This window comes from Panulirus ornatus, chromosome 7 (genome assembly GCF_036320965.1).
Source record: "Panulirus ornatus isolate Po-2019 chromosome 7, ASM3632096v1, whole genome shotgun sequence".
Taxonomy (NCBI): domain Eukaryota; kingdom Metazoa; phylum Arthropoda; class Malacostraca; order Decapoda; family Palinuridae; genus Panulirus; species Panulirus ornatus.
In genome coordinates, this window is record NC_092230.1 from 35,095,166 (window position 1) to 35,109,152 (window position 13,987).

Here is a 13,987-nt window from a genome sequence, read left to right on the forward strand (position 1 = left end):
GCCAGGTATGCTTCATCGGCGTGAGATTTTCGCGGTCTTGTTAAACTATCACCTGTGGTTTTACGGACGTTGTATGAGGTTTAATTGATTTCAATTAAGAAATCAATATATATCCTTGTGTTTGCGTGGTACCAGATATTCATTTGTTTTAGTGCTTTGCCATAGTTAACGCTTGTTTACGGCAGTCACCGCATACATCAGCCTATTGACTTTTCTAAGTAACTGATTACATGAATATTGTTAACCGCGGCATAGTACTTCCAAGGTAACAAAAAATGATGAGAGAGGTACTAGTGACCTACAACCGCAGCGAGAAACACTGTTACCGTGTTTAGAGATGAGCCTCTGAGCCAGTCATATTTGGATGGTGAAGGGAGGCGGACGTTGCACCAGGGGCTCTGTGAACAACACGCCTTTTTTTTTTTTCATTACTCTTTTGGTGTGTGATTCGTTTGCCACGTTGCATGAAGAGAATTGAAACACATCTCTCAAATGCGTATCTCGTTTTGTCGACTGCCTATCACAAGCAGGCTAGAATGAGTAGTTCATGACAGATAAAGCTCATGGGAATGCGATTGTAAGGTCAGGATTGCTCACGCCAGTAGACACTTCCAAGAAAGTTCAGTGTTTCAGGTTAACGGAAATCTTATAGCGTTCACAATTCAAGTTCATGGGAACGAGGTAGGAAGTTCAAAAGTTTCCAGGCTCCAGGAGCCGGAAGTTTCAAACGGATCAAGCTCGAGAGGAAGTTCAAGATCATTCAAGCTTGCGGGCACGCGACTGGGGCTTCAGAATACTGCAAGTTTGAGGGTTTCTGATAGGAAGTTCTAACAGTTAAACGTTATGGAAACCTGACAGGAAGTTCAAAACTTATAAACTGGAATTCGCAAGAAGCTCAGAACTGTTTTCACGATTATAAGTGACTTATGATAAGTTTTAGTGAACTGCTTTAAGAAATAGTTAAAAAATACGCGGGAGAACAGCTAAAGACAAATACGTATAAGAACAGCAAAAAAAGGACACTTCGAACAATAGCATTTTGTAAAACACCTAATTTAAAGAACAACATTAGTTGGAAAACATTAAAGAACACACGCAAAAACAGTAGAACATCCAAGATTTCTCACTGCTGTGCCGCATGTTCTACTGGTCTCCAGTAACTCGTCATGAAGCTACGTAACTTAAGGTGAGAACTTAATTAGTTATTGTAGATTGTAGAAGTAGGTATAGTCGCTGGGCAGCTGTATATTGTAGTTCGAGGTATGATACGTTGTTTACTGAACAGTCTGGTAGTGTGGGGATGTTTAGCAAGGGTAGGATGATGGCGGAGGAATGATTTTGGTGGATGATGGTAGTTATGATGCAAATTTTGGTTAGGAAAATTGTTGTCAAAGTTTGGATGACTGGATAAAAGATTATGATCACATTAGGGGGTCATGTGCGGTAATAGGCGTAGTAGATAGGACCGTCATTTCTATCTGAGCTCTTGGGTCACATTAACAAGGTAACGGTTGTTACCTCGTCCTATAGAATATTTATCTTAGTTATATTGTTCAAGAGTGAACTCCCGCACCGGGGTAGCCTAAGGAAGAACGTTTTAAACCGATAAAAAGCTGTTGTAATTAGTAAACACTTTCATGTAATCTTGTCTTATTCTGACATGGTGTCCTTGAACAGCTGTGCGTAAATCTTTAAATTTTGAAAGATCTGAGTAATGCTAGTGTTCAACTGAAGTGAAGATTTCTAATATACTTTGTGATTAGCCTATGTGATAAATTGTGTAGCTTGAAGCCTTCCGAAACATACTACTTGGTACGTTTCCTTTAGTATATATATATATATATATATATATATATATATTTATATACACAGAGAGAGAGAGAGAGAGAGAGAGAGAGAGAGAGAGAGAGAGAGAGAGAGAGAGAGAATATACTTTTTTCATATTTAATCGCCGTTTCTGCGCTATCGCCAAGAAGAGACGAAGAGGCACATCCGCTTATTCATTCTCTAGCTGACAACTGAACCAGGGCACGTGAAGCATCCGGTATTAACTATGGTAAGGTATGTGGGGCCTGGAAGTGGATAAGGAGCTGTGGTTTCCATGCATTACATATGACAGCTAGAGAATGGATGACAGCGGATGTGACCTTCCTTGCGTCTGTTCCTAGCGCTACCTCGCTAACGCGGGAAACAGCAAAGTATATATATATATATCCTTTTCAAGTGTTTGTGCGTTATTCTTCCACGGGCGACCCGTAGCACTTGGAGGCCCGAAATTTTGGTGTACTTAGGATAAGGCAGTTTTAAGCTACCACACTATGGCTCTTGAGGCCTTTTCGAGGCCACCATATACCCCCATTTTATTCCGATCATTGCCGGGTATCCAAGCTAATATATATATATATATATATATATATACATATATATATATATATATATATATATATATATATATATATAAATGGCTGTTGGAGGGTATTATGTTTTCTATGAAAGTGCGCGTTCATATGCACTTTATTCGTATATATATATATATATATATATATATATATATATATATATATATATATATATATATATATGGGTGGGAGGTCATGTCAAATTGTAGTAATCGTTGGTAAATATTGGAAAAATGATTTTGATCTTAAGTACGGGTTCCTCATTGCCAAGTTGGTCCGCACATGGGAAAGGGGTTAGCTTTCGCTTGTCACTGCTTTAAGTGTTATACCTTGTTTGGATAATGGGTCTTCCTCGCGGCTCCTGCTTCGCTTTGCACTTGGCTGTTGCGAAGTTGCTTATAGAGGTCGTTGTGGCGTGTTGAACGCGTTGGCTGGGTGTTGTATTGCCGTCTTCTGGGGAAAGAAGCGTTGGTGTTAGTGTGGCTGTAGGTTTCATGATACTTCCCCCACATGATGTCAACATCGTCTTCAGTCGTCACCTGAGTCTAGTGATAACGTGTTGCCCACCAACCGAAATTTCGCTTCGCCGAGTCACTAAAAGTGGCCGATGAGGCTTGGTGTGTGTGTCTGCTTGTGCTGGGAGATGGTTGGGGGCGAGGGACCACAACGCTGATAAATGAGCATTGCGCCCGAGAGACGGAAGGGGCTAGGATGGCAGGCAGCGGTCAGCCATGTTAGTAAAGAATGAGGTCAAGCGTGTTTTGGCCATGTGTATGAAAGTAAACAATCTGAGATGAAATGGAGGTGTTCTTGGAGGATGCTGGTGTCTTGTCTCATTGGAATCCCCACATCACAAGCGTGGGACAAGGATGCGTCGTCGTCTTGAACGTGTCAGACGTGTAAAAAAAAAAAAAAAAAAAAGTGTTCTCTAAGCGTCTCCTTCCTAGTTGGCGAGCAGCGGCGGGTGGTAGACCAAGCAGTAAGTCATGGTGCCATTTTAGCGTGGGTGTCACGTAGGCAAAACCTTGAACCCATGATACTTCCAGGCCCTGGGGCACGTTAACTGTCACCTGAGTTTGACATTAGTCTTCGTGACAAGTGTCACACATGCCCTACGCTGTGATGTACGAAGGTGGTAGAAGATAATGTGGTCACTCAAGACAAAAAATTCATACGTGATCTGCCATCTTATATTATTGCTCTGACCTGGCTGTGACCTGACCTGGTGATGATTGCTAGTTCCTGTCGGGCAGGCAGGTGACGTGCGATAGCAGCAGGGTCGGCATGTTGTACGACTTCCTTGGAACTTCAGTATATTCCAGTGATTTGATTTGAATTGGTTTGCGTTGCCTCCTCTGGGTCATTTAACATTTCAGTTGGTGTTGGACCGACCGTTACCCATCCTCAGACGGTAGCGCTGTGTGTGTGTGTGTGTGGGTCAGTGTCCTGCTGGTGTTCACCTTCACGACCGGAGCCCTGACCTTGTGATCATAGGCACCGTGGGAAACATTATCACTGAGTCACTGTTCACTGTAAACTTACCTGTAAATAATTTGATACGTAAGAGTTCATGTATTATGTTGAATTTACAGTAATGTATTATTATATTGTCAGGACATCTGTTTGCCTCTTCGATTAAAATTCCTGCTTCAGCCATTTAGCTATATATTGTTTTGTTTTATTTTTTTTAACTATTTCATAATGGGAGAACTTAGGTATATTAAACAAGAGCGTATAACAGCAGAAAGGGTTGCAGGTTTAATGGCCTTCGCCACAGGTTCACTGACCGTTCGTTAAACCCAACAAACCAACCAAATTCCTTGTAAGCCACTGGTGCATATTGTCTGGCTCAGACGAAACCTGGCGGTGTTCCGGGTAATGTTGTAGTGTCTTGTGGTGAAAAAGTGTGTCAGGTGTCGTTCTTGGTAATCACCACATGGAATCTGCTTCAACTTCCTCCGTAAGAACTTGGGTCGGAGGAGACTTGCTGCCACTCTACTTTCTCCTCAACGCTGGTGAAGTTGTACCTATCATGGATGTGGTTTACCTCGGTCCTAATATTATACTCTTAGTGGATTTGTTTCAAATGGAATGTATTTCCGATACGTTTCGAAGATCGTCTTAGCTGATGAAGTTGTTTGTTTCCTTGATATGGTTCCTGGCCCACCATGTTCACTGTGTGCTGTATCATCATCTCAGGGATGTACGTACCTGTTCCACTGTCTCTGTTCCGTTTTGACCATTACATTTTCTGTTCCTTTTTAACCATTACGTTCCCTATTCCTTTTACAGTGTCACTGTTACCTTACTGTTCCTTTGTTCTCGCAGCTCGCATTCATAATGTCAAAAGTAAATTTGTTCATTAAAAAGGAAGTGAAGTTTTCATTGTTCATTTGCATGGCTTTAACGATGTGTTAATTCATATGGTTTGAATGGATGGCCTGTTCACATGGTTCTAACTTTTTTATTCATATGGATTTAGCGTTTTTTTCCATTGAAATGGTTCTGACGATTTCTTCATTCAGATGATTCAAACGGCTCGTTCAATCACATGGTTCTAAGTACTTGTTCATTCACATAGTTCTTATGTTTTTTCCATTCACACGTTCGAACGTTTTTTAATTCATATGGTTCTGATGGCTTATTCAATCACATGGCTCTAACAAAATGTTCATTCACATGGTATTAACAGAATGTTCACTCACATGGTATTAACAGAATGTTCATTTACGTGGTATTAACAATGTTCTTTCACATGGCTCTAACAAAATGTTCATTCACATGGCTCTAACAGAAAGTTCATTCACATGGCTCTTACAGAAAGTTCATTCACATGGCTCTAACAGAAAGTTCATTCACATGGCTCTTACAGAAAGTTCATTCACATGGCTCTAACAGAAAGTTCATTCACATGGCTCTTACAGAAAGTTCATTCAAATGGTGTAAAAGGTTTTATCATTCATATGGTTTGCTCAAGTACTTGGTTCTGCCGGTTTGTTCATTAACATGGTTTTGACAGCTTGTTCAGTCACATGGTTCCGAGTGTTCAGTCACATGGTTATTGTGACTGTTCAGTCACATGCCTCTGACTGTTGACTTCCATGGGTTTAACTTCCTTTACATGGTTCTGACTCTTCAGTCACATGGCTCTGACTGTTCATTTTACTTTGTTCTGACTGTTCATTCACATGGTTCTAACTGTTCAGTCACTTTGTTCTGACTGTTCAGTCACATGGTTCTGACTGTTCACTCACATGGTTCTGACTGTTCAGTCACATGGTTCTGGTGGATACTAAACTTTTCCTCCAGATTTAGTAAAAGCGACTTTCTCTTCAAGTGGCGTTTTCTCCACATGCGTCTGGCCCGTGGCTCTGGTGGGGGTGGGTTAGGGGGGGTTTGGAGCTCCGCCGTTGGCGTCAATGGAAGTTGTATGGCCAGTGTTGCCATACGCTGGGTGGCCGCCACTGGCAGCCAGAAGCATTCCGTCCTCAGTGTGTCGAGTTAACGTTAGATCGCTGAGGAGAGTTGTTGTCACTGGGCACGAAGGAAAGTTAGATCAGCAGGCAGTTAGGAGAGTTGCCAGACACTAAGAAAAGTTAGATCAGCAGGCAGTAAGGAGAGTTAGCAGGCACGAAGGAAAGTTAGATCACCAGGAAGTAAGGAGAGTTAGCAGGCATTAGGGAAAGTGAGATCACCAAGCAATACGGAGAGTTACTAGACACTAAGGAAAGTTAGATCACCAGGCAATAAGGAGAGTTAGCAGGCACGAAGGAAATTTAGATCACCAAGCAGTTAGGAGAGTTACCAGACACTAAGGAAAGTTAGATCAGCAGGCAGTAAGGAGAGTTACTAGACACTAAGGAAAGTTAGATCACCAGGCACTAAGGAGAGTTAGCAGGCACGAAGGAAAGTTAGATCACCAAGCAGGAAGGAGAGTTGCCAGGCTTTACGGAAAGTGAGATCACCAAGCAGTAAGGAGAGTTACTAGACACTAAGGAAAGTTAGATCACCAAGCAGTAAGGAGAGTTAACTCAGCACACAGAGAACATTACAGAAGCTATTATGTGTTTTATTTACATAGGCTAGATATATTGTATGTTACGAAGATGAAGTAATTGTGTTATGTGTTTACATTAATTCCACTGTTTACTTTTTACGTCCCATCCTTTCTTGATGCATCTTGGGAAGTGATCATCGTAGAAATACAGGAAAGGGACAGAGTTGTTCATTGAAATATATTTTGGAATGATAGCATAATTCATGTTGGCAGGTTTCTCATACTTAATTTTCTAGTTCAAGATGGATTATATATATATATATATATATATATATATATATATATATATATATATATATATATATATATATATATATATATATTTTTTTTTTTTTTTTTTTTTTTTTTTCTTTTACACTATTCGCCATTTCCCGCGTTAGCGAGGTAGCGTTAAGAACAGAGGACTGGGCCTTTTTTGAAATATCCTCACCTAGCCCCCTAATATATATATATATATATATATATATATATATATATATATATATATATATATATATATATATATATATATCGCAAAAAATCACAGTAGTGCGAGCGATCTAGAAAATGCTTGTAATCCACAGGAAAATGAAACACGATAAGTTCCCAAGTGCACTTTCGTGTAATGATTACATCATCAGGGGAGATGCAAGAAAGAGATATGGCAGTCAGTTGATATATAGTGAAAAGACGTAGCCATACTCGCTTCCATAAGGTGGAAAGATTATAGGAGTTGGGTGTGGGAGGACAGGAACAGACATCGAAACAGCCAACCCACGAGTTGGCAACGCTGAAACTAACTGTTGGAAGTAGTTAGTGGCCTGTCTGTCGGACGCTGAGCGCCTAGCCCTTGCCCAGAGGACGGGACAAGCAAGGAGAGAGAGAGAGAGAGAGAGAGAGAGAGAGAGAGAGAGAGAGAGAGAGAGAGAGAGCAGCTTTCTCGTGAAGAGAAAGTTGTTCAAGTTGGAATTACAGCGGTAGTGAATGAGGTAAACTGCTTCTCATGGAACTCTGTCGAGTCTCGTATGCAGGGCAGGGTGACCCGTGGGTACGGCTCTGGCACCTGGATAGTTAACTAAGTATCGTGTCTCATGTTGGTGTTGGTGTGTCGTGTTGGTGATGATGGTCGTGTGTCGTGTTGGTGATGATGGTCATGTGTCGTGTTGGTGTTGGTGTGTCGTGTGTCGTGTGTCGTGTTGGTGATGATGGTCATGTGTCGTGTTGGTGATGATGGTCATGTGTCGTGTTGGTGTTGGTGTGTCGTGTGTCGTGTTGGTGATGATGGTCATGTGTCGTGTTGGTGATGATGGTCATGTGTCGTGTTGGTGATGATGGTCATGTGTCGTGTTGGTGATGATGGTCATGTGTCGTGTTGGTGTTGGTGTGTCGTGTGTCGTGTTGGTGATGATGGTCATGTGTCGTGTTGGTGATGATGGTCATGTGTCGTGTTGGTGTTGGTGTGTCGTGTGTCGTGTTGGTGATGATGGTCGTGTGTCATGTTGGTGATGGTGTTGGTGATGGTCGTGTGTCGTGCTGGTGATGACGGTCGTGTGTCGTGTTGGTGATGGTGTGTCGTGTTGGTGTGTCGTGTTGGTGATGATGATCGTGTGTCGTGTTGGTGATGGTGTTGGTGAGGGAGCAGGTGAGGTTGGTGACTGGTGTACCAGGTATGAGGGGGGACCCTAGCATAGATCCCCCACTGAGGAGGACCCCCTTGGGTTACCACCATGTAGGCTCTCCCCCTCCTCCTCCCCGCCGTCCCTCCCTCTCTCCTTCCCCATACCTCCACCCACAACCCCTGCTCTTTCCCCTCCGTGTGGGTGTGACGCGCAGGTGTCACCATTGATGGTCGCGGCGTTACGTTACGCCAGAGTACTGTGGACGCCGTTACCTCCCGTCTTTAGATTGCCATATCCACCCCCACCTCAACTCAGAGCTATGGGCCCCGCTGGCCGTGGTGACGACGACAGCTTCCAGCCATGACCGGTAGAGGGCTACCAGCTAAGGGCGGTGTCGCCTGTCTCACCACCGCCGTTTCTGGTGGGTCCACCTGTTGCTCCACCCCCAGGGCTGCTTTACCGTCTCAGACGCTCGCCCGGAAAACCATCATAACAGAGACTCGCTCCCTGCATACATGTGTCGAACGGCTGAACATTGTGCCATTCTGGGCCTCGGGTGGGTGGTACGCTAGACCATCCTTTGCATCAATCCTGCAAGGTATTTTTTGTCTACGTGTTTTCCGTCCGGCGTGTTGCCTGAGGGAGTGGAGGATGGGAGAGAGCCTCTACTTCGCTATTCTTACTCTGCTACTTTTAATAGGACTACATTAGACCGTGGGTTTGTGTAGTGTATGTATCTTTGTAACTTTGATGGCACGCGTACCTCTGTAGCTGCTCGCTGGTACACTACCAGGAGCCTTTCCTTAAATCAGTCACTCGATTCCTTATTGTCTTTTGTAACTATTTTATGTTTATTATCATTTATTCATTGATTAACTCAGTTTTCCTCTCTCTTGGTGTACACCTTGCCTTGTGGAGGAACTTATCTTCTGCTGACGAAGCTGAGGGAATGGCAGGTGCAGTGTATATATCATATATTTCATGCTTTTCGCCATTTCCCGCGTTAGCGAGGTAGCGTTAAGAACAGAGGACTGAGCCTTTTTGGGAATATCCTCACTTGGCCCCCTTCTCTGTTCCTTCTTATGGAAAACTAAGAACGAGAGGGGAGGATTTCCAGCCGCCCACTCCCTCCCCTTTTAGTTATGTCCTAATAACTGTTCAGTCCTGGACCTTACTGTAGTTCTCCCATGTCACTGTGTTTGATGACAGGGAGAGCTGGACGGAATATAAGATTCATCCAAAATGATTTTAGACAAAGTTCCAATAACACAAGAGTGAGGACCTCTCGTCTGGTGGGGTTAGTCCCGGGTCTTCTGCAAGAACCACCATCATAATTCAGTCGTCAGTGACCCACTCTTCCAATAGGAAATTTTACGGACAGAGTGGATGTGACTACACAGGGATGATAGTTGGATGAGTGACGGTGGATGGATGAGTCTCATGACTCAGGGAGACTTTCATGACTCAGGGAGACTCATGATTCACGGTGACTCTCTCATGACTCAGAGACGCTCGCGTGACTCAGGGAGACTCATACTGGTTTGGACTGGGGTCAAAGTCATGACAATTGGACTTCAAAGGAGACAGACACAGAGTAATACATTTGGATGATAATATTAAACAAATATAAGAATGCTTGATGATCCAGTATCTGAAACACAGGAAGAAAACGATCTTTAATTTGACCATCACCAGTGACCTACTGCACGTAAAGCGATACCTGTTTGAATATAGTAAAGCAAACAGAAAATGAGATTTGATTGCGAGAGAAATGAACCATAAAATGGAGGACAAAATTATCCCCTCACTAACACGACGGAAGATGCATTACTTCCCTCACAACGCAAAGTAAGACGCAGTACTTCCCTCACAACGCAAAGTAAGACGCAGTACTTCCCTCACAACGCAAGGTAAGATGCAGCACTTCCCTCACAACGCAAGGTAAGACGCAGTACTTCCCTCACAACGCAAGGTAAGACGCAGTACTTCCCTCACAACGCAAGGTAAGACGCAGTACTTCCCTCACAACGCAAGGTAAGACGCAGTACTTCCCTCACAACGCAAGGTAAGACGCAGTACTTCCCTCACAACGCAAGGTAAGACGCAGTACTTCCCTCACAACGCAAGGTAAGACGCAGTACTTCCCTCACAACGCAAGGTAAGACGCAGTACTTCCCTCACAACGCAAGGTAAGACGCAGTACTTCCCTCACAACGCAAGGTAAGACGTAGTACTTCCCTCACAACGCAAGGTAAGACGCAGTACTTCCCTCACAACGCAAGGTAAGATGCAGTACTTCCCTCACAACGCAAGGTAAGATGCAGTACTTCCCTCACAACGCAAGGTAAGACGCAGTACTTCCCTCACAACGCAAGGTAAGACGCAGTACTTCCCTCACAACGCAAGGTAAGACGTAGTACTTCCCTCACAACGCAAGGTAAGACGCAGTACTTCCCTCACAACGTAAGGTAAGATGCAGTACTTCCCTCACAACGCAAGGTAAGATGCAGTACTTCCCTCACAACGCAAGGTAAGACGCAGTACTTCCCTCACAACGCAAGGTAAGATGCAGTACTTCCCTCACAACGCAAGGTAAGATGCAGTACTTCCCTCACAACGCAAGGTAAGACGCAGTACTTCCCTCACAACGCAAGGTAAGATGCAGTACTTCCCTCACAACGCAAGGTAAGATGCAGTACTTCCCTCACAACGCAAGGTAAGATGCAGTACTTCCCTCACAACGCAAGGTAAGACGCAGTACTTCCCTCACAACGCAAGGTAAGACGTAGTACTTCCCTCACAACGCAAGGTAAGACGCAGTACTTCCCTCACAACGCAAGGTAAGACGTAGTACTTCCCTCACAACGCAAGGTAAGACGCAGTACTTCCCTCACAACGCAAGGTAAGACGTAGTACTTCCCTCACAACGCAAGGTAAGACGCAGTACTTCCCTCACAACGCAAGGTAAGACGCAGTACTTCCCTCACAACGCAAGGTAAGACGTAGTACTTCCCTCACAACGCAAGGTAAGACGTAGTACTTCCCTCACAACGCAAGGTAAGACGTAGTACTTCCCTCACAACGCAAGGTAAGACGCAGTACTTCCCTCACAACGCAAGGTAAGACGTAGTACTTCCCTCACAACGCAAGGTAAGACGTAGTACTTCCCTCACAACGCAAGGTAAGACGCAGTACTTCCCTCACAACGCAAGGTAAGACGCAGTACTTCCCTCACAACGCAAGGTAAGACGTAGTACTTCCCTCACAACGCAAGGTAAGACGTAGTACTTCCCTCACAACGCAAGGTAAGACGCAGTACTTCCCTCACAACGCAAGGTAAGACGCAGTACTTCCCTCACAACGCAAGGTAAGACGTAGTACTTCCCTCACCAACACAGTGAGAGAAAGAATACCTCCCTCTCCATCCCATTCGTCAGAATTTGTGTTAAAAACAACACTTACTTTCTCGTCATCAAACAATGTAAATCATAGAAAAAAAAACTAGAACACATGCAAAGATGAGACACAAAAGCAATGCCGCTTGTTAAAAGAGAAGCTTAGGATGAAAGAGCCGAAGATCTAGAATGAATTACTCTGGAGGAAGACACACAAGCCACGGAGCAGATCCAGTGGAAGTTTTCCAAGTTTTTTTTTTTATAACTTCCGCCATACGATTTACGTCATCATCTTCCTCACATCAGACAGGTATGATGGCCAGAAATACCGGTATAAAGATAAGAAGTAACAAAACAAGATGGTTTGTGAACGATAATATTTTTTTTCTTTAGGAAACCGGAACTACTTACTTACCACCAGATGCTGTCAAAGTGAAGGTTGTTATCACATCAAGACCACAACGGGACAATTACTTTAATGACGCTAATTATATGTAAAAAAAAAAACTACGTTTGACTGTAATAAGGTCACACATATTATTAGTGAAAAAAGAAATTGTTTCAGTTTGAGAGTGTCATACGGTTAAGTGTTAAGATGTGAAGTGAAAAGATGTTGATAAACATCTTTTCTCTTTATAGATTATAAGTTTTGTTGTTCCCTCCGCAGATAATGACCATCCAGCGTGTGTAATGATACCAGACTGTGTCTCCCATTCATCATCCCTCATAAGATTTCCATCTCATTATATTCTGTCTGTATTACATGGTCTTCCTTCATGTTACTACCCCTCTGGTGTATTGAGGGACGTTATATAAGGGCGGGAAGGAACCTTCGTCTTAAATCATTGTCTCCATCTATGTAAGACACACCATAACTCTCCTCCAGCAGACAACCTGGTCATATAGGATTCAGGTCATACATTTCCTACGTCATCGTCCTTGAGACACTGCGTGCCACCTCCCACAACCAGACAGGAACCTCTCTTGTCATGAGACCCGACCCCACCCCCTACACACACACCGACCCAGCTGGGTCACACACCGGACAAACAGGTTTCGTACAAGACCGTCTGGTCTCGCCAGTAAAGTTGTGTGCTTGCAAACGAGGCCATTGTGTTGACATATAAGTGAATTGAGGACAATGTTTATGTTGCATATAACTCCTCCTTCCCCACCTCATTGTCTTTCGCTATATATATATATATATATATATATATATATATATATATATATATATATATATATATATATAACCTTAGGGATGGAGAGGAAAGAATCCTGCCCACGTATTCCCTGCATGTCGTAGAAGGCGACGAAGACGGCTAGGAGGTGAGGCTGAAGATCCTCCCTCCTGTTTGTACTTTTTCAAAGATGGAAATAGAGAAGGCGGCCAAGTGAGGATTTTTTCCCTCCGAGGCTCAGTCGTCTTTTCCTCACGCTACTTCGCTAATGCGGAAAATGGCGAATATGCATGAAAGGATGATGTCTATATACTTACGTCTTCGTCCAGGAATCCCTACTATCTTAATGGAGTTCCTGCAGGGTTCAGGAAACCGGTCATGTCCTCCAGACGGTCCATACGTCATAACGTAGTGTGATCTGTGTGTGTGTGTGTTGGGGAGAGTGTGAGCCAGGTGAAGAGCGAGTGTTCGCTGGTACGTAGTTGCATCGTGGGATGTGTTCAGACTGGTGCTTGTAGCCATGTATTGATGGGTGATGCCCAGAGCATTGGCGGGAAAGTTTGACTCGTACTTGTCCGGATAGTGTGGTGTCACATGGGTGTATGTTTGGTGGGGTCGTGTTTGGTGGGGTCGTGTTTGGTGGGGTCGTGTTTGGTGGGGTCGTGTTTGGTGGGGTCGTATTTAAGAGTTAGCTGGGAGGGTGGTTGTTCCAATGCTTGTCGCGTCATTTTGGTGTGCTTGTGTTTGGTCAATGTTGGGTTTGTTTGGGGTTGGGGTGGGGGGGGGGAATCTTTGAGTAGAAGCTCTTGAAGGAAGATTAGTTTTTTCTTCCATTATTGGGGATTTAAGATTAGATATGGAGTGCTTTGGATGGGGGAAGGGGTGGGGGGACTAGTGCTGTTGCAGAGAACTGAGTGCCAAGCATACCCAGTTAGCATTGTATTAAGTGTATTCTTTTTTTTTTCGTTTAGTAGATGTTGAGAGTTTGTGGTTTTTAGCTTGCCAGTGATTTTTCTGATTTTTTTTCTTTGTGGTTTGCAGTTGAAGCGGATGAATTGTTTGTAGAGGATACTATATTATTTCCTTCCTTATCCAGATATGCTGCCAGAGCAGGGGAATTCGGTTTGTCTATTGCTCTTGTCTTGTGTTTGGTGTTGGGAGCGACTGTTCGTTCCAGTAGACGATGTGTGTTTGATTCGTGTCTGTGTTGGGTTAAGAGTGTTAAGGACTCGTGTGGAGATGCAAACATTCTCTCCTAGTTCATCCATTGTTCCAGTTGTGTAATGTAAAGCTGCATGTTTGTTGTCTGTGGTCAGCATATAAGCAAACGTTCATGTTGTTTACTGAAGGTATTGGG

At 43.7% G+C, this 13,987-nt stretch overlaps 1 protein-coding gene across 1 annotated transcript in view; it reads left to right on the top strand.

Moving 5' to 3' along the window:
* Positions 1-358: 358 nt before the first annotated feature.
* The window catches only part of LOC139749518 (uronyl 2-sulfotransferase homolog pip-like), a 67,927-nt gene continuing 54,298 nt past the window's right edge, over positions 359-13,987 (top strand). The window contains exon 1 of the mRNA XM_071663475.1: positions 359-1,186. Coding sequence (XP_071519576.1) covers positions 1,167-1,186 — 20 coding nt within the window. The 5' untranslated portion in view covers positions 359-1,166. The remainder of the gene's footprint in view (positions 1,187-13,987) is intronic.